The 19,826-nt window shown below is 43.7% G+C and overlaps 1 protein-coding gene across 2 annotated transcripts in view; it reads left to right on the forward strand.

The window, feature by feature from the left end:
- LOC130282831 (thyroid adenoma-associated protein homolog) overlaps nt 1-19,826 on the forward strand; it is a 52,032-nt gene continuing 32,206 nt past the window's right edge. The window contains exons 1-8 of one of the 2 annotated variants that reach the window (XM_056531655.1): nt 1-282; nt 4,553-4,730; nt 5,954-6,043; nt 7,503-7,530; nt 7,965-8,113; nt 11,695-11,817; nt 15,654-15,774; nt 18,776-18,921. In XM_056531655.1, the coding sequence (XP_056387630.1) occupies nt 155-282; nt 4,553-4,730; nt 5,954-6,043; nt 7,503-7,530; nt 7,965-8,113; nt 11,695-11,817; nt 15,654-15,774; nt 18,776-18,921 (963 nt within the window). In that variant the 5' untranslated portion in view covers nt 1-154. Of the gene's footprint in view, nt 283-4,552; nt 4,731-5,068; nt 5,197-5,953; nt 6,044-7,502; nt 7,531-7,964; nt 8,114-11,694; nt 11,818-15,653; nt 15,775-18,775; nt 18,922-19,826 lie in introns of those variants that run through there. The other variant, XM_056531664.1, reaches the window with a different exon arrangement.

Below are 19,826 nucleotides of genomic sequence, written 5' to 3' on the forward strand. Positions count from 1 at the left end.
CTTGCGGTAAAGTCTGGCTCCTCTGGATCATACAGGTCTCTCCGCCTCACACTGGCTACAAGAATAATGTGCAGTTCTCCTCCGCGGCACCAGGTGGCGATGTGCAGCACCTACAATGTTTACTACTAATAGAAAGTGTCGCCTGTGACTGCAGATGGCGGCCTCCAGGATGGCACACGTTGAGGGAATGCTGGAGGACCCCGGGCAGTGTGTGCTCTTCTATCAGGGACTAGGTCTGCCTTCCCTGGCCTCAGTGACACTGGCGCTCCAGCGCTTCAGAGAGTGAGTGCCCCCTCCATGTTCCCTGTCATGTAGACTGATGCAGTGTCCGGACATGACACCTATGATACCTGCACTGTGGTGTGAGGGCTGCAGCATGGTGGATGAATGTGGGCATGAGATGTATATGCTCCAGCCTGTTACTATAGAGGCCTCTCTAAGAATTCTGTTGGGCTGTACTAGAAATCTCTATAGTGCAGAGAGATTATACAGAAATGAAGGGATCAGACGCCACAAGCTTGGTGGTCCTGTTATCCCCAGCCTGGTCGTCCTGTATATATATACTTCCCCCCCCTCCCCCCCAGCATGGTGGTCCTGTATACTGCAACCCCCCCCCTCCCCAGCCTGGTGGTCCTGTATACTGACCCCCCCCTCCCCAGCCTGGTGGTCCTGTATACTGCAACCCCCCCCCCCCCCCCAGCATGGTGGTCCTGTATACTGCGCCCCCCCCCCCAGCCTGGTCGTCCTGTATACTGCCCCCCCCCCCCCCAGCCTGGTCGTCCTGTATACTGCCCCCCCCCCCCAAGCCTGGTCGTCCTGTATACTGCCCCCCCCCCCCCCCCCAGCCTGGTCGTCCTGTATACTGCGCCCCCCCCCCCCCAGCCTGGTCGTCCTGTATACTGCGCCCCCCCCCCCCAGCCTGGTCGTCCTGTATACTGCGCCCCCCCCTCCCCCCCCAGCCTGGTCGTCCTGTATACTGCGCCCCCCCTCCCCCCCAGTATGGTGGTCCTGTATACTGCGCCCCCCCCAGCCTGGTCGTCCTGTATACTGCCCCCCCCCCCCAGCATGGTGGTCCTGTAAACTGCGCCCCCCCAGCCTGGTCGTCCTGTATACTGCAGACCCCCCCCCCCCCAGCCTGGTGGTCCTGTATACTGCCCCCCCCCCCAGCCTGGTGGTCCTGTATACTGCCCCCCCCCCCCAGCCTGGTGGCCCTGTATACTGCCCCCCCCCCAGCCTGGTGGCCCTGTATACTGCCCCCCCCCCAGCCTGGTGGCCCTGTATACTGCCCCCCCCAGCCGGGTGGTCCTGTATACTGCCCCCCCCCCAGCCTGGTGGTCCTGTATACTGCCCCCCCCCCCCAGCCTGGTGGTCCTGTATACTGCCCCCCCCCCGGCCTGATGGTCCTGTATACTGACCCCCCCCCCCTTTAGCCTGGTGGTCCTGTATACTGACCCCCCCCCCCCCTTCCCCGGCCTGGTGTTCCTGTATACTGACCCCCCCTTTAGCCTGGTGGTCCTGTATACTGACCCCCCCCCCCCCCCCTTTAGCCTGGTCGTCCTGTATACTGCACACCCCCCCCCCCCCAGAAGGATCGTCCTGTATACTGCACCCCCCCCCCCCCAGCCTGGTCGTCCTGTATACTGCACCCCCCCCCCCCCAGCCTGGTCGTCCTGTATCTGTATACTGCACCCCCCCCAGCCTGGTCGTCCTGTATACTGCACCCCCCCCAGCCTGGTCATCCTGTATACTGCACCCCCCCCCCCCAGCCTGGTCGTCCTGTATACTGCACCCCCCCCCCAGCCTGGTCGTCCTGTATACTGCACCCCCCCCCCCCCCAGCCTGGTCGTCCTGTATACTGCACCCCCCCCCCCCCCTTTAGCCTGGTCGTCCTGTAGCTCCCCAGCCTGGTGGAACCATCTCTGCAGAAGAGACATAATAGAGGCCGCACTTGGTACATGCAGTACATTTTGTATACATATAGGGGGAAATGTTTTAAACTTGTGTAGAGAAAGAGTGGTGCAGTTGCCCATAGCAACCAATCAGATTTAATCTGATTGGTTGCTATTTCAGTTGACCATCTTTCAAAGTTGTCTACTATTTGATGCACCGTAACCCACTTTTTGCAGTGGAGCTGTATTTATTATTTGCGCAAATTACATTTACCAAAAAATTTTTCTTTGCGCAAAGCCTACACCACCTAATAGGACACGTACAAAAGAGTCTATGCTAGAGCACGAAGCTTAAACCAATCTCTGCAGCCCACTGGTTTCTATAATTGAGCAACATTTATCAAGCCTTGTGTAGTGCTGGGTGGTATACCGGTTCATACCGAAATTTTTGTGCTGCACGATATGAATTTTAACCCATACCGCAATACCGGTTTGGCCCCTCCCCCTCGGGAATGAATGACTCAGCCCAGCGCTGCGCTGTCCCCACATCGGGGAACTAATCATATGTGACCTGCGAGCGCTGTTCTGCCCCCCCCCCCCCCCCCAATTAATTATCAGCCCAGTGCTGTTCCGATCAGGGTTCTACTCACATGTCACCCGCATGCGCTGCCCTCCTTGTCCTGTTTCTTGCGACCGCCGGCGCTGACACTCTATACTAGTGGTCTCCAACCTGCGGACCTCCAGATGTTGCAAAACTACAACTCCCAGCATGCCCGGACAGCCGTTGGCTGTCCTGGCATGCTGGGAGTTGTAGTTTTGCAACATCTGGAGGTCCGCAGGTTGAAGACCACTGCTCTATACTGTGCGGTATCCCAATGCCCGGGCTGCAAAAAATAAACAAAATAAACTTTAACTCACCTCCCGTTGGTCCGATACCGGCCTCACCTGCTTCTTGGGAACAGGAACGTTGGACAGCCGTCTGCCTATCACCGGCCGCAGCGATGTTCTGCCTCGGCCGGTGATAGGCTGAGCCCACTGTCATGTAAGAAGCAGGCTTCTTACATGACAGTGCGTTTAACCTATCACTGGCCGGGGCGGAACATCGCTGCGGCCGGTGATAGGCTGACGGCTGTCCGACGTTCCTGTCCCAGCGTAAGGCCGTCGTAGGTGCAATAAAGTTTATTTTGTTTACCTTTTGCAGCCCGGGCATAGGGATACCGCACAGTATAGAGTGTCAGCGCTGGCGGCCGCAACAAACAGGAGGACGAGGAGGGCAGCGCTTCCGGGTGATATGTGAGTATTTACCCCCATGGGGATGTGGCTGATAATTAATATGGGGGGGGGGGGGCAGCTAGGAAATATACCATGGAACCGCCAAATGTTTAAAAAAATACCGTGATACACACACACTAGCCTTGTGCACCTTTTTGGTAAATTTTGAGCAACTGTGTAAAGAATACACCAAGCAAACAGGGTAAAATCTATTCTACCTTACACCAACATTGATAAATGCCCCCCCCCCCCAGAGTCTCTGTCTTCCAAACCTCCTGACAGGCAGATCTTAGTAATTCTACAATGTGAGAGAAAAATGTATTGCACATAGCAGGGAAAATTTCCCATTTAGGATTCTTGAAAATGTCAAAAGCTACAACCCCCAGAGGTGCTGTCACCCTGCTTTTCTGACAAGCAGATAATGTAATGCTAGAGTAATGCTACAATATAAGAATAATTGAATTAGCAAATTTGAGAAAAATTCTATTCGTCCTACACTAAATGGGCAAAGGCCAATTGCCTGAAATATGTTGCTAACTATTCCTCTTTCTATCCTGGGAAGGCTGGATTGTTTCCCTTGTAGAACTGTAATGAATGCCCCATTTGGCTGTGTATACGCTGCCTTTTCTGATGCTATGTGAGTATAAATAGTGTTAGGAGGACAACAGTATCTTCTGCTTCAAGATACTATATCACTGAAAAGCAGTGCAGTACAGCGAGCTGGTGTTAGGGCCAGTTCACACTACGTTTTGTACTTATGGTTCCCGTATACGGCTGGGAGGAGGGGGGCGGGGCTTAATCACGGCAACCGCACTCAGCCATATACGGGAACCGTATTTAATGCATGTCTATGAGCCGACCGGAGTGAACCGCAGCCGCCGGTCGGCTGCGTTTTCGGCCGTATGCGGTTTGACGACCGCAGGCAGAAACGTGGTCGACTGCGTTTTTGCCTGCGGCCGGGAAACCGCATACGGCCGAAAACGCAGCCGACCGGCGGCTGCGGTTCACTCCGGTCGGCTCATAGACATGCATTAAATACGGTTCCCGTATACGGCTGAATGCGGGCACCGCGATTAAGCCCCCCCCCCCCCCCTCCTATACGGGAGCCGTAAGTACAAAACGTAGTGTGAACCCTGTGAACCCAGCCTTACTGTGTATTACTGCTGGTATTGTTACTACTACTGTTAACTGGGAGATTCCGGTACACTAACTCCCAACAAAAAAAGTTTGTCTCGTAATCCCAGCCCTCTCATTCTAAACTTTTTGGCTCATGTAGCTGCCTCCAGAACATTTTGGCACATGCTTCTTTACTATGTTACTTTTAGTAACTTTTAGGACAGAACAGCCCTCTCGAGGCTTGTTGCTTTGGTACTTATGGTTGATCGTTACAGGTCATCAGTGAAAAGATGTAAAGAGAAGCATCTAGATGAGGCTGTCCAGGCGTTGGAAGCAGCGGCACAGGTTTTGGAAAACATCCCTGATGATGAACTACTTCCATTACTCCGTTATATCCTCACCACACAGATGGCTTCTAGCAGTTCTTCCACTTTTTTCTTGAAGCTTGAAAAGGTGAATTGGTTGTTGGTAATATAATATTTCATAAACCTCATGTAACAGCACAACATCACAAAAAAATTATGCTGATTTATGTTGCTCACTAGGTCATGCAAATTCTTTACATGTCTTTTTATGTGTCTAGCTTCTATATTTGGCTCACCATTCCCTCTGTTCTGCTGCTCCCTCATTCTGACATCCACTGCTCAGGAAGGGCCATGTCCCACACAAACGTTGAGCCCTCCCTCACCTACCATGCATTTACTTCCATGCTGTGGGTCTCATGTGCTGGGCTGGGTCTCTTCATCCAATTACTGCAGGCTGCTCTGTAACCCTCTCCTCTCTGTGTTCAGACAAGAACAGGACAGGAGTGAGCACAGAGGAGTGCTAGTTCCATCCTTACTTATTGGACTTTGTCCCGGCCTTTGCTTCAGCTAAGATAAAGATGATGCTTCAGCCAGACAGGATTATATTCTAGATGGTATGGGCAACTCTAGTGGTCTATTTTATATAAGCCAGATAAAAATGTTTTTTTCATAAGTTATATATAGGTTAATGTATTTCCAAAATGAAACTGACAGTGCCCATCTAATGTTATACACTGGCTCTGGAAATTATACCATATTTTGCATCATTTTATACATATTAGGCTCTAGTTTCCTCTCTTCCAGTATTGTTCATGTCAGATGAAATATGGACATTGTTCTAGTGATCACTCAGGGTCTGAACATCCCCAACCGATTAAAAACTTTTCCTATGTCCCTAGCACACGTCCTTAGTTTTTTCTATAATGACAGGTACACTTTATAGGGGTACTCCGCTGCTCAGCACTTGGAACAAACTGTTCCGAACGCTGGAGCTGGTGCAGGAGCTCATGACGTCGAAGCCACGCCCCCTCATGCCACGCCCCACCCCCTCAATGCAAATCTATGGGAGGGGGCGTGACAGCTGTCATGCCCCCTCCCATAGACTTGCATTGAGGGGGCGTGACTTAACGTCATGAGGTGGCGGGGTTATGATATCATGAGCTCCCAGCGCCGGCTCCAGCGTTCGGAACAGTTTGCTCCAAACGCTGAGCAGTGGAGTACCCCTTTAATGCATATGTTTATGTTCATGAAGGGACAAAGAAACTAACTTGTAGGATTTTTAGTTGTTAACATAATTTTATAAGATTATATAAGTTTTTGTTATTATAAGCTTAAGAAAATAAGATTATGTCTTTGTATATTTAACCTCAGGTACTAACAAAGCTATCTCAGGTCAAACCAAACTTTGTGGCCCAGCACAGAGAATCCTTTTTGGCTTGCCTGTTACAGAGGAATAAAAAGGTAAGATTAAGTGAACATAATACACAACCTCAGTAATATTGGCCCAGATTTCAGTCTATCCAAGACAAAAACTGGAAAGATTTTCTCCAGAACAACCAATCACAACTCAGCTTGTGAATCTAGATTTCGGCTGCAAACTATCAGAGGGTGTGAAAATGTCATAGTAGTCCATTGCCTTTACGGTAAAAGGGAATGAAAGAACAAGTAGCATTTAGTTACTTCTGTAACAAAGCTCCTTTATCAGTGAATGGGAGTAGAGAGGTATTCTCAACAAGCACAGTTATCCCCTATCCACACAATAGGAAATAACAAGCTTAGCAATGTTCAGATAATGAATGGAGCATTGGTCACGGATGTACGGGGCTCTTCATTTAGTAGACAGTTTTTCTCAGTTTTCACAATTGTCGGTTGTTATTTCCTATCCTGTTCCTGAAGGGGTATTCTACAGGATAGGGGATAACAAACTGATCATGGTGGTCCATCCACTGGGACCCCCACCGATCATGGGCAAATATTTCCAAATAGTTTCTGGAAAAAATAACAGACTTTTATTTTATTTGTGGACAACCAACCCTAATGATAATGTCTCTCAGCCTTCTAATGATAATGAGATGACTATGAAAGCTTGGCAGTAGAAAACGGGATGTCTCTGCTTATTTTGTCAGTGTTAATCAATTCAAAGATAATGTCCAGAGGTAAGAAATTTATCTTACCAGCGGTCGAACCCCCCGCAATCTCCCGTATGGGGCACAGGCTCTGTTCCAGGAAATGACATTTCTCACCCAGCGCGTCAGCTGGTGGAAACATGCCCACTCCATTCATCTCGTCAGGCTCGGCATGTTTCCACCAGCTGACACGCCTTCTTTACCATGAGAACTGTGAACTTATGGAACAGTCTACCTCAGGAACTGGTCACAGCAGGAAAAATTAACAGCTTTAAAACATGATTAGATACATTCCTGGAACTAAATAACATTAATGCTTATGAAGAAATATAAAATCCCATCCCTTCCCCAATTTCGCACCACACCCCTACCCTTCAATTCCCTGGTTGAACTTGATAGACATATGTCTTTTTTCGACCGTACTAACTATGTAACTATGTGCTGGGTACGAAAGTTACACTAACAGAGACATGCCCCAAACGCAGGGGGGTCCCAGCAGTTGGACGATCAGACCTTTATCCCCTAAATAAATAAATTTCTTCTCGATCAGACCTTTATCCCCTAAATAAATAAATAAATTTCTTCCCGCTGGACATCTTCTTTATGCAGGTCTTCTCCAATTGTAAGCTCATGTAGTGCCAGACCACAGTGGCATGTACCTTTTTATAATAAAAACCTGATTTAAACTGTGGCATTTTCTGGTGGCAAATCACCTTCAAAACTAAATTATGAATATACGTTATGACAAGGTTAATATGCATAATTTTAATTCCTTTTTTTTTTTTAAATCATAGGTGTTTGAGGTTGTTGAACTGCAAGCAGGTAGGACTCCCTTTATATATTGCTCCTTATTGATAGCATAGAATAGATCTGGCCTGACTAAAATTGTATGAGTTAAGGTGTTCATACACCTTCAGTAGCTGTTGAATGTTCATTTGGCAGCAGCTATCTCCTGATCCCTTTATAAACATTAACATTTGGCTTAGCTGAATATTTATGGTTTCAGGAATGGGGAGAGGGGAGAAAAGCTGACCTGATATCATCTACTGGGGAAGAGTCAGGACGCCTCCATGCATATGTTTTGCTGGTACTGCTGTAAATGGCGCATTTAGCTGGGGGGGGGGGGGGGGGGGGCTGTGTGGGAGCCTTTACATTCTCCTGTTTTCTTTACTCTTCTCTAACCAATACATTTTGCTTCATATTTATTTTATTTTCACACATGTAAATTACACATTTCATGTCTTTATCTTTTTTAGTATGTATGCATTTAGAAGGAAGCCCTTCTGGACGGACATATTTTGCAAAAAATCTACAATCTTTACTTTCAAAAATGTCTTCAACGTTTTCTTCAATAATGAGTGGAGAATTTGCTTCACGTTCTGATAACTGTCATCTCAGTGTTAAAGTAAGGTGAAAATCTGACTGGCTTACAGTGCTAAAATGTGTCCTACTAGTATTACATGCAAATAACAACGTTTTAATGTTGAAGCTGGCGATGCTGTTTAGAAATCAGTAAGCTGCAGTATTATTTGTCATGCATGGCAGCAGAGTATTGGGGCTCGTTCACATATGTGTCAGTCATCTTTTCCCTGCATTGCTTGCTAAAAAGCAGTGTAGGGAAACTAATGCTAGAATTGATCCCATTAAATTAAACAGGACAGTTCCTTTAACTACCATGGACAGATGCCACTGACTGTTGTTGGTTGATTTTACTGTTTTTATAGATACTCATATACGCAATCTAGACTGCATCTGCTTGTACAGTTACTCCTGTTTTTGACTTACTGTCTGACTCTACAGTATCCTTGTTTTTTTTTTATTTATAAAAAAAAAAAAAAAAAATTCTTAATAAAAAATTATTCATGAAAAAATAAATAGGACAGTTCACACTCATCCAGAGTCTGTTTGGACACGCCGGACTGTCCCTGGTTCCCCCATCCAACATTCAGAAATAATGGACACCAGATGCTATACAACTTATGACGTCTGATGCACGTTGTCATCAGTTGTAGCATCAGCTGAGTTTTAGGCTGGGTTCACGCCAAACATGTGAACCTTACTGACATGGATAATCTAACACAGTATGCAGCTTTTTATAAAGAAAAGAGCCCACTTTTTCAAAATACCAATTGGTGTGGCTGGTTTAGCTTGTATAGTATGTTGGGTAGTTGTTTTTTTACCACTGAGAAAGCTCCATGCATATACACCAAATTTATCCACAGGGCTCCCATTGACCCAGTATAAGCGAAGATAGTCCTTTTAGCATGTGCCAGGCTGGTAGGCATTAAAGAAGTCTCATGCCGGTATGTAAAGGAAAAAGTTATCCCCTATCCACAGGATAGGGGATAAGTTTTAGATTGCGGGGGTCGGTGCGCTGTGGCTGGCCCCCCGCGATCGTCTGTACTTAGCCCCACCCCCTCTATATATCTCTATGGTAGAGCTGTTCGGCAATCTTCGGCTCTCCTATAGAGATATGGAGGGAGCATGGCGGCCCCCACTTCGGGCGGGGGTCGTGACGTGCCATTCTGTGGGAGAACCGGGGCTCTGTACAGATGATCGCGGGGGGCCTTAGTGCTCGGACCCACCGCAATCTAAAATTTATCCCCTATGCCGTTTTCCTGTACATACTGGCATGAAACTTCTCCTTTAACAAGCATTTCTTTTACTGAATGGAACAGCTTGGTATATGGTATTAAATTGAGTGGCATACAGTTAAAAAAAAATTGTATACCATTGTTTTTGCTATTAGGCCATATGGGCAATGTACACCACTGTGTGTCTTGTAAACAGGGCCTATCCTTATTTTATATTCCAGTAAAATAGTTTTTCCATGTAGCTTCAGTTGATTTGTTAGAATTGTAACATTTGTTGCCTATATCTGGTTTCCTGGCTCGTGTTGCATAGGGCTACGTTTCCATAAGACACTGATAAACAACTGTTAGGGCTCATTCACACTGTTGAAAATTTGTGCGGATTCTGCTTGCAGCAGCCTCCCAGTAATCTCACTGGAATTCTGCTGCTCAGTTCACGTCGGACACATTGTTTCATAGTAGAATTTCCAACAAGAAATTAGAATTTCGGCTGAATCTGTTAGAGACCGAGTTCCGTCTGTCAATGGGACAGTGCTTATGTCTGTGGCTCGGACATTAGCCCTGAATCTGGATCATTTCTACTCCATGCAGAATGCTTCATCCTTTCCTTGCTGAATTTACTCAGTGTGAATGAGCCCTTACAATATCAATGGTATGCATCAAATTCCAGCAATAGTGGTGCTATGTTGTAAGAAGTACGCAAAAGATTTTTTCCAGTCAAAACATTTTCATTTCCTTAATATCATCTCGATGGGGTGCCAACACCCGACGCACTCGCTTATCATCTTTTGGCGAGAGCTGCAGCTCCTGCATACACAGAGAAACAGAGCTAGATGGCTCCATACTCTATGTAGTGATCATGCAGGGTTACTGTAGCTCAACCCTTATTCACTTCAATGGAAACTACTGTAGCCCTGCATGGTCACTACATGGAGAATGGAGCCATCCAGCTGTTTCTTTAGGTATGCAGGAGCAGCTCTCCAACAGCAGATCAGTGATGATGTCGGGTGTTGGCACTCCACCGATCTAATATTAATGACATATCCTTAACAAAGGCCATGGATAACTTTTGATTGGAAAATGGTGCATCTTTCTGTTGTTATTTGTGTATTAAATCCTTATTCATTTAAGTATCTCCCCTTTCTGTGAGCTAAACTCCGCTTCAGTACAATTCTCTGTCCTGACTGCCTGGCTGATTATAGATACCTACATTGATGAGCAATAAGAAACTGCAGCTGTGTAATCAGATATAAGCCTGTAAAGTCTTTGGTCACATGGTGGATTGTCCGGATGGAAACATGCTGCTGTTGGCACGGCTCTAAAATCGTGCTTAAAGGGGTACTCCGGTGAAAAGCTTTTTTCTTTTAAATCAACTGGTGGCAGAAAGTTAAACATATTTGTAAATTACTTCTGTTAAAAAATCTTAATCCTTCCAGTACTTATTAGCTGCTGAATGCTACAGAGGAAATTCCTTTCTTTTTGGAACACTGATGACATCACGAGCACAGTGCTCTCTGCTGACATCTCTGTCCTTTTTAGCAACCATGCATAGCAGATGCATAGCTGATGTATGCTAAGGGCAGCATGGTGGCTCAGTGGTTAGCACTGCTGCCTTGCAGTGCTGGGGACTTGGGTTCAAATCCCACTAAGGACAACAATAAATAAAGTGTTATTATTATTATAATAACGTCAGCAGAGAGAACTGTGCTCGTGATGTCATCAGAGAGCATTCCAAAAAGAAAAGAATTTACTCTGTAGTATTCAGCAGTTAATAAGTACTGGAAGGATTAAGATTTTTTAATAGAAGTAATTTACAAATATGTTTAACTTTCTGCCACCAGTTGATTTAAAAGAAAAAAGGTTTTCACCGGAGTACCCCTTTAATCTCCATAGATGGCAATGCATTTCCAAATGGTTTCAGCAGAGGCTGAATTAGGAATTTCCGTGGCAGATGTTTCCACCACGGAAATTCCGCAGAGTGCCATTGAAAACAATAGGATTTTGCTCCAACAGAATTTACAAACACAATTTTTTAGGGTTCGGCAGGGAAATGTCACTGTGTGAATAGGGTACATTTACAGGGGTGGAATCTACTGTGAGTTTACATCGGCGGATTTTCAGCAGTGGAAAATCCACAGCAGATTACAATTAAGTAAGTGTAATGTGCTGGGGAAATTCTGCCACGACTTAAACTTGTTGCTTGAAACTCACAGGAGACACCCCCCTCCCCCCATGTCAATGTACCCTTAAAAATTATACTCTACTTTAGGTGCAGCTCACTTATTTTTGTGAAAGTCTTTAAGTTTATTTGCTGAGATTAGTTTTCAGCAAAAAAGGTTGTGCCTGTGTACTGTATATCTAAAATAGTCATGCTTTATCCATTTGTTCCGTCTAGTTGTGCCTTCAGCTGTTTAGAGAGTTTGCGGACAGTATTAGCCCACTGGTATGGGATTCTGCTTGTACTCCTAACCCTATGGAAAGCATATTGGGATCACTCCTTCAAATAATTACAGACCAGGTATTACATGTTTTTATGGTTTATTACATGACATGCATGGTTACAATAATAATAAAACATTATTTTTATTTTGCACATCCATCAAAACTGCAGAAGGTATGATCTACCACCCTCTCTCTTCGAGCTAAAGGACTGCAATAAGAATAGGATCACGTGGGTCGTACAAGACCCTAAATAAAACGTGCAGAAGCAGGTGGTTTTTACTCTTGAGCGGGTGGTAGTGGGTGGTCACAGAACATACAGCAGGTCCCGCAAACCTCTGTAATGCCACAGGGGGTAATGAGATGGCAGGGGGGTAATAGTATTGCACAGGAAGGCTATCTCTAAAAACTGACAAATTGTTTGTGGGAGCAGGCGGGATTGGACACACATGTTGTGACAGATGGCGGTAATGGTCAGAAATCTAGCTTGAGCTGGATTAAGAAAACAATCCTGCGCAGCACTCTACTTCCTACCATCTAGCCTATTAATGATTTTTGTCAAACCAATGGCTGCCATCACATACAGAAGAGGAAGAAGTATAAACTATTTCCTTATATTTCTCATTTACTGTTAAATCCATTTTTAGTTTTTGGTTAAATGACTCCTGCGTGGCATAAAAAAAATGTGTTAAAATAGTTAAAATTAAATGGGAGCTCAACATAAAACGTGATTGCCCAAGCCGAGGATACTGTGTTGCACAAATAAAAACAATGTGCCGAAAAATGCAAGTGGAGGCATAAAATGGGTAACAGTCCTACTAGGCTAGGGTGAGAGATAGGAGAAAGAACAGAAGAAAAAATGTGTTTATTTAAATAAACTTAGTGGAGTGAGGTCCTTGGCAGGGCCCTTGCTTCGGTCTATTCATGAGATATAAAATATAATATATACTATGAAAACTGTACTGAACTGTACTGTATATATAAAAACAACACTGGATAATACCTATATACCGCTATATTAGGTGCTACAAGTGCTGCAAATATGGATATTTCCTCCACAATTGGAGATGGATTGTGTATAGTCAATAGCTTGGCAAGGACGGCACCGTGCCGAAATAAGTTAGTTAGCAGTAGATAATATTTCTTCGCAGCGTTTGGCAGCGCTGGATGCCCCCTGTTTGGAGCCCACTCTACCCTGACTGCCCAGGGCTACAGTATTGAGTGGCTTCAAACTCAACGGGGGTTGTAGCTGATTGTCCACAATTATTGTAATCCTCCGCTTCCGGACCTCGTTATCACCTGGTGGAGCGGGGGACATGTATGCCAGGCTCAGAGCGCAATGTGAGTTTGGCACTGTGTGCCTCTTACCGGCTTTGTCGATCGTGGGCTGGATGCAGTCGTCTTAGCTGCGGCTGGCCAGCGGAGCAGAAATCAGTTCCTGATTCAGCGTGTTTATCTAATCAGAGGCTCCTAGGGTATAAGTCCTTCCGTGTGTCCACAGTGGGGGGTGTGATGGTAGGTGACTTCTCGGGCTAGACGTGGTTTGGGGAGCCACGTCCCGATTTTTGATAGCAGTGAGAGTGAATGACTGAGTCATATAAAAAATGATGTGTGTTGATGACATCCCTAGGGTTCTAAATCCAACTAGAGAACTTCTCTGAGTGGGACCATTTTCTAAGAAACACTCTCCTCCCTATATCCAAAGATAAGAGAACCTGATATCAAAATTCCTATGCTGTTTTCTGTGTAGGAGAGGTGGTTCTGTGACCTGGAGCTTGAGGGAGCTGAATATCCTAATTTCCTTTCGAAATGTTATCCATAGCATGTGTTCATATCAGGACACTCAAAGGTTCTGGTGGGCTATACCAGAATGAATCAAACACAAGTGGAAAACTCAAATCCCCTCTTGACATCACCAAAATATCCTAGGTTATATATACATTCATGGCCGTAAATGTTGGCACCCCTGAAATTTTTCTAGAAAATGAAGTATTTCTCACAGAAAAGATTGCAGTAACACATGTTTTGCTATACACTTGTTTATTCCCTTTGTGTTGAACTAAACAAAATAAGTGAGGATAAAAAGCAAATTGGTCATAATTTCACACCAAACTCCAAAAATGGGCTGGACAAAATGAACTTAATATTTGGTTGCACACCCTTTGGAAAAAATAACTGAAATCAGTTGCTTCCTATAACCATCAATAAGCTTCTTACACCTCTCAGCCAGAATGTTGGACCACTCTTCCTTTACAAACTGCTCCAGGTCTCTCTTATTGGAAGGGCCATCAATTTCTGGGTTCTTTTTGACATATGTTTGGGGTCATTGTCCTGCTGGAAGACCCAAGATCTTGGATGCAAACCCAGCTTTCTGACACTGGGCTGTACAGTGTGACCCAATATCGGTTGATAATCCTCAGATTTCATGATACCTTGCACACATTCAAGGCACCCAGAGGCAAAGGCAGCAAGACAACCCACAAAACATAATTGAACCTCCACCATATATCACTGTAGGCACTGTGTTCTTTTCTTTGTAGGCCTCATTCCGTTTTCAGTAAACAGTAGAATGATGTGCTTTACCAAAAAGTTCTATCTTGGTCTCATCTGTCCACAAGACATTTTCCCAGAAGGATTTTGGCTTACTAAAGTTCATTTTGGCAAAATGTAGTCTTGCTTTTTTATGTCTGTGTCAGCAGTGGGGTCCTCCTGAGTCTCCTGCCATAGCATTTCATTTCATTTATATGTCGACTGATAGTTCGCGCTGACACTGATGTTCCCTGAGCCTGCAGGACAGCTTGAATATCTTTGGAACTTGTTTGGGGCTGCTTATCCACCATCTGGACGATCCTACATTGACACCTTTCATCAATTTTTCTCTTTCGTCCACCTCCAGGGAGATTTGCTACAGTGCCATGGGTTGCAAACTTCTTGATAATGTTGCGCACTGTGGACAAAGGCAAATCTAGATATCTAAAGATGGATTTGTAACCTTGATATTTTTCCAAAATTTGGGTTCTCAAGTCCTCAGACAGTTCTCTTCTCCTCTTTCTGTTGTCCATGCTTAGTGTGGCACACACAGTCACACAATGCAAAGACTAAGTGAACTTCTCTCCTTTTTTCTGCTTTCAGGTGTGATTTTTATATTTTCCCACACCTGTTACTTGCCCCAGGTGGGTTTAAAGGAGCATCACATGCTTGAAACAATCTTATTTTTCCACAATTTTGAAAGGGTGCCAATAATTTTCTCCAGCCCATTTTTGGAGTTTGGTGTGACATTATCTCCAATTTTTTTTTTTCCCTCCTTTTTTTTTTTTTGGTTTAGTTCCAATACACACAAAGGGAATAAACATGTGTATAGCAAAACACGTGTTACTGCAATCCTTTTCTGTGAGAAATACTTCATTTTCTTGAAAAATTTCTGGGGTGCCAACATTTACGGCCATGACTGTGTATGTGTGTATATGTGTGTAGAGATATATATATATACACGTGCGTGTTTCTGCTAAAATGTTTCCCATTGGCTAAATGGCTTCTACCCTCATTTCTGTCAACCATGAAGGTGATCCAACAAATAAGGCATTATATACATATTGATGGTATAGAGACTGAGAGATCAAATGAAACCTTATCTAATGGTTTCTTTATTTAGCACACTGTGAAGGTTGAAAACTTTGCACCAATAGGATATTTAGGGCCTGAGGGGCCACTAAGTTTTTAAGTAGTTAATGTAAGACCAAATATGAAAAAGGCAACATTCATACTGAATATTTGTATCTTGTCTCTTTCTGGCTGGTACAAAAATGTGTGGTGCTTGCACAGTTATGTGTGTGTGTATATGTGTGTGTGTGTGTGTGTGTATGTATATATATATATATATATATATATATCTCTTTTATATGTGTCTCTTTGTAGAACATTAGCCATGATGCACGGTTATTGGCTGGCACAGCTGTGGCCTCCCTGGCAAATACAGGACCAGAAGTGGAAATAGCTGCTCAAGCTGCCATATCCCTTGTACAGCACTTTAACGATGGTGAGAAATGTAGATAAATTGTAAAGACCTGTAATAACACTTAAGCTGCAAGTGTAAAGGGCATGGGCCAATTTTCCTTATGTTCTCAGCATTTCCATCTATTACAGGACAGAGGTTGTCGATGCAACAAGGAGCCATAGGGGATGGAAATGCTGGGCACTTGAGGCAATAGGCTTCATCCTTTAATATTTACTGCTCAGTTGAATTTTCTTGGCACAGAAGTTAACAAAGTTAAAAGTATGCTTGTGAAAAGGCTTTAAAGGGGTACTCCCGTGGAAAACTTTTTTTTTATTTAATCAACTGGTGCCTGAAAGTTAAACAGATTTGTAAATTACTTCTATTAAAAAAATCTTAATCCTTTCAGTACTTTTTATGGGCTGTATACTGCAAAGGAGATATTTTTCTTTTTGGATTTCTCTTATGTCACGACCACAGTGCTCTCTGCTGACCTCTGCTGTCCATTTTAGGAACTGTCCAGAGCAGCATATGTTTGCTATGGAGATTTTCTCCTGCTCTGGACAGTTCCTAAAATGGACAGCAGAGGTCAGCAGAGAGCACCGTGGTCATGACATAAGAGAAATCCAAAAAGACAAACATTTCCTCTGTAGTATACAGCCCCTAAAAAGTATTGGAAAGATTGATCTAAAAAAAAAAAAAAGTTTTCCACCGGAGTACCCCTTTAAAAGCCTACACATTTGACTCCTTTAATGTTCACCTTTTAGTAGGTATTCACACATACAGTATAGTGTGCAGATTTGATGCTGTTTGTATTCATTTAGTTTACATTGAACTCTAGCATAAAATCTGCAGCTTTAAAGCGTACCTGTCATAGTGCAAAAAAGAAAAAAAAGTGATATGTTACTCAGGACCCAATCCTGATCATGTGCATATAATTTTTATGTGTCTCAGACCTATATATCCAGAGATATAAGCATTTATCTGCTGGTGAGTTAGGCTGGGTTCACACTACGTTTTGTCCCATACGGGAGCGCATACGGCAGGGGGGAGCTAAAAGCTCGCGCTCCCGTATGTCACCGTATGCGCTCCCGTATGTCATTCATTTCAATGAGCCGACCGGAGTGAAACGTTCGGTCCGGTCGGCTCATTTTTGCGCCATATGCGCTTTTACAACCGGACCTAAAACCGTGGTTGACCACAGTTTTAGGTCCGGTTGTAAAAGCGCATACGGCGCAAAAATGAGCCGACCGGACCGAACGTTTCACTCCGGTCGGCTCATTGAAATGAATGACATACGGGAGCGCATACGGTGACATACGGGAGCGCAAGCTTTTAGCTCCCCCCTGCCGTATGCGCTCCCGTATGGGAGAAAACGTAGTGTGAACCCAGCCTTACTTTTTCATTGTGCAGGCTGGAGGGGGCGTGTCAGTCTGTCTCCCTCACAGGAGCAAGCCTGTGCAGTCAGCCAATCAGTACTCTCTACTCAGTAACCCTTTCCTCTCTGGTTTTATGCTGTGTCATGTGTCAGAGGAAGATACTTGGAGCTTGCCTGCAGTAATCAGAAGACATTATGGTGAATTCATCACAGGATAAAATGTATAAATATAAGAATAGATCTTTATAAAATTAGTGCAAGGATTTTTTAGATAAAAGTACAGCATTTTTATGAATACATGTTCTATCTGTTTTATCTTCTCCTAGTAAAGCTGGATGCTAATCAGCATAGCTGTCACTATGTGTGTCATTCATCTTTCACAGACTCCTGAATGTCTGATCAACTTCTTTGTCATTCAGGAGTCCAAGAAAGCTTTGACTATTTCAGCATGCTGGGAGTTGTAGTTTAGTAACAACTGAAGCTGCAATGTTTGTAAATAACTGTGTTAGAGCAGTGTTGCCTCCAGCTATTGTAAAACTACAGCTCCCAGCATGTCCACACATCCTTTATCTGTAGTTTTGCATACACAATAGAAATCTCCTATACTGGATACCGGTATGCTTTACGGCCGGTATCCAGTATGCTGTAAAATCTAGACTAGTCTGTCTGACTAAAAGACAGGCGACCCCTAGTGGTGGCTATTTTGATCTTGAATTTCAGGTGAAAATGTAAAAATTTTTTAACAGGTGTATATTGTGAAATGTCATATTATAATGAGTCCTGCAATACATGAAAAGTTTTTAACAATGACAGTGCCTCTTTAAATACTGCGCATCAAATATGTGCAGGATACTGTACATGTGAATATGGCTGAGGGTCTATCCACACTTACAATATGTGTGAATGCACCATTAAACAGCATTCTGGGATGTTTATTATCTAAGTGAGAACACCAAAAGTGGGCCTCAAATCATTCACATTTTCCTTCTGGTCGTGAATTCTTACCATTTAGGCCGTGTTTACATGACAGAATTCTACTAGAAAATTGTACTTGGAAATTCTGCTAAATTTACTGCACATTCAATGGGGATTCCACTGTCCCATTCACTCAGCAGAATTTCCACATTCCGGATGCCGTAAAATTATAAGACCTGGCTTTAAATTTTGCGAAATTCTATTGAGCCCCGTTGAAGTTTATTGGACTATGAATTAAAGTGATTAAATGGGACAAAACAAAAAAATCTGCAGTTTGCTTTTCTCTGCGGAATTTGAGCAGAATAGCATGAATTCTGCCGTGTGAACATAGCCCTAAATAGATGAATACAACCAGAAAGCCCTTTCATAGCAGATGTAATAGCACAAATCAAAATGACTTGACGGAAGGGGCCCATGCACATTCAGTAGCTGTTGACTGAATGTTTGTGTTCTCAGTGGAGATGAGGCATAAGTTGCTGCCAGACTTTTCTGGATGCGGCTTATGCTCTGAACATTATCGGAAGAGCGGTGACGAATAATCCAGGAATGTAAAAAGAAGCAGTGGGGATTTGGCAAACAGAAGACACATGAGTATAGTGAATATTGTATATAGCAGGAAAAAAAAAATTTATAAATATATATTATTAATTTTTATAGGACAGTTTCATATAGTCTTTTATATCTGCCTTGCAGCCACTGGTGAGCTACAGTTTGGAGAATTGCATATAACTGACTGCAGGCATGCAACCGATGAAGTGGGATTACTAGCAGTAATACGAGGGCTCCTAACCTGTGGTCGTGGAGATCTTCTCACCCTTAAATTAAATTCTTCAGACCAGGTAAATCATGAATTATGGTAAATCTGTTACAACAGGAATGAGGGTAGTAGAGTTGATCTTCTCTATTCTGATTTAGACATTATCAACCTGAAATATCTACATTAACCCCTTAAGGACCAGGCCCATTTTCACCTTAAGGATCGGAGCATTTTTTGCACATCTGACCACTGTCACTCTAAGCATTAATAACTCTGGAATGCTTTTAGTTATCATTCTGATTCCGAGATAGTTTTTTCGTGACATATTCTACTTTGTTAGTGGTAAATTTTTGTCGATACTTGTATCATTTCAAAAAAATAGAAAATTTAGCATTTTTCTAACTTTGAAGCTCTCTGCTTGTAAGGAAAATAGACATTCCAAATAAATTATATATTGATTCACATATACAATATGTCTACTTTATGTTTGCATCATAAAGTTGACATCTTTTTACTTTTGGAAGACATCATAGGGCTTGAAAGTTCAGCAGCAATTTTCCAATTTTTCACAAAATTTTTCAAAATCAGAATTTTTCAGGGACCAGTTCAGTTTTGAAGTGGATTAGAAGGACCTTTATATTATAAATACCCCACAAATGAAATTATAAAAACTGCACCCCTCAAAGTATTCAAAAGGACGTTCAGTAAGTGTGTTAACCCTTTAAGTGTTTCACAGGAATAGCAGCAACGTGAAGGATAAAAATTCAAAATCTTCATTTTTTACACTCGCATGTTCTTGTAGACCCAGTTTTGAATTTTTACAATGGGTAATAGGAGAAAAAGCCCCACAAAATGTGTAACCCAATTTCTCTTGAGTAAGGAAATACCTCATATGTGTATGTCAAGTGTTTGGAGGGCGCAGTAGAGGGCTCAGAAGGGAAGAAGCGACAATGGGATTTTGGAGAGTGAATTTTGCTGAAATGGTTT

The sequence above is a fragment of the Hyla sarda genome, chromosome 1 (assembly GCF_029499605.1).
Source record: "Hyla sarda isolate aHylSar1 chromosome 1, aHylSar1.hap1, whole genome shotgun sequence".
NCBI classification, from domain to species: Eukaryota; Metazoa; Chordata; class Amphibia; order Anura; family Hylidae; genus Hyla; species Hyla sarda.